Source organism: Perkinsus marinus (genome assembly GCF_000006405.1).
Source record: "Perkinsus marinus ATCC 50983 genomic scaffold scf_1104296965972, whole genome shotgun sequence".
Taxonomy (NCBI): Eukaryota; Perkinsozoa; order Perkinsida; family Perkinsidae; genus Perkinsus; species Perkinsus marinus.
Genome location: NW_003204130.1, coordinates 1 through 1,355, shown reverse-complemented (window position 1 = coordinate 1,355; position 1,355 = coordinate 1). Strand labels below are relative to the sequence as shown.

Genomic DNA, 1,355 nt, shown 5'->3' with positions numbered 1-1,355 from the left:
CCTCAAGGACATACAGCTCCCTTCCCTCCAGAGCATATGGCCGCTATGGTGGCTTTTCAAGGTACGGGGTACCTTCAGATGTGGTCGACCGTATTTGTCTTGTCAGATCCTATGATGAGTTACCAACCACCATTGGGTTTCTTACCCGAGGCTATGGCACAGTTGATGGCACCAATGGGGGATTTACGTATGAATATGATGCCCTATGGCCTCTCCGAGAACTCCACTGCTAACACCTACGGTTACGACAACACGGCTCCTGGTGCCCCTCAGCCTGCTCAAGTGAAGGCACCTGTTGTTGGAGATGTGCCCGGACGTATGACGGTTAGTCTGAGCCATTCTGGTATGACTGCCGCCCAAATCGCCAATCTCTTGGAAGTGGCTTCTTCGACTGCGAAGGCCGCTGAGAAGTAATTTGGTGCGCGAATGATGCGCTCGTGAAAAGGTTGTTGAATTTGATGTATTGGCCAGTTGGCCTCATCTCTATCGGTTAATTCGGTGTCCGCAACCGAGCCTACTGATCTCTTGGTGTTGGATAGGTTGTGAGGTAACGCTATTGAGATATCATGGGTTATGGTGGCACCGATTAATCAATATTGCGCATGATGAGTTGTATTAATGATAATATAGCTGTTGTGTTACGTAGTGTTGAACAGTTGGGTCGCGAATCTCATCCAATGAATTTGTATATGAATGAATTTTCCAAAAATATCAAAGGCCTGATTTTTTCAATCGTCCAGAATGGTGAATATACGTGCCGTTACAGCGATTACCAACTGTAGGCGTACGCACCCCCCGTGACCAAAGTGTTTTTGGACGCCGTGTCGAGTGTTGAGTACCACATTCTTGCGACATAGCAACATGCGTTGTCGGGTACAACACGTCACGTGCAGCAAGATACTCGATGAAGTTCAATTCAGGTGTGTGATCGTAGCGAGGTGGGGAGGGCTGGAGTGGTTCCATAAGCGCCCTTCAGGACGCTAAGAGCACACCAAATGAAGATGCATTACGGTCGGGGAGGTAAAAATGACCAAAATGCTTTTTGTTGAGTTTCAAGTGCGCGACTTGGACTAGCATGTAATCAAGCATGGGGAGTTGAGTGGTAAAGGAATTAGTTTGCGCGTTTCTAGATGGCGCGTGCTGTACCCAAATAGAAATTTGACATTCCCTTAAGAATTACAGTGCTCCAAAAATCAGGAAAGGCAGAGGCATCATCAGGAGTTTCCTGACGAGAGATTGCCGTGACTGCCGAGCCTGCAATACTCATCGTGGGGATTGTCAATGGTGGTCTGCCATCATCGAATAGGGAGTCACCCTGCCCACTCGCCGCTCTGCAGCAGAGCCTCTGCTACTTT

The 1,355-nt window shown here is 48.5% G+C and overlaps 1 protein-coding gene across 1 annotated transcript; it reads left to right on the top strand.

The window, feature by feature from the left end:
• Positions 1-106: 106 nt before the first annotated feature.
• Positions 107-414, top strand: Pmar_PMAR010360 (hypothetical protein; the record flags this gene model as incomplete). The annotated part of the gene is made up of 1 exon (XM_002769332.1): positions 107-414. A coding segment is annotated over one exon (308 nt), but the record flags the coding sequence as incomplete, so codon positions are not given.
• Between the last annotated feature and the right edge of the window lie 941 nt (positions 415-1,355).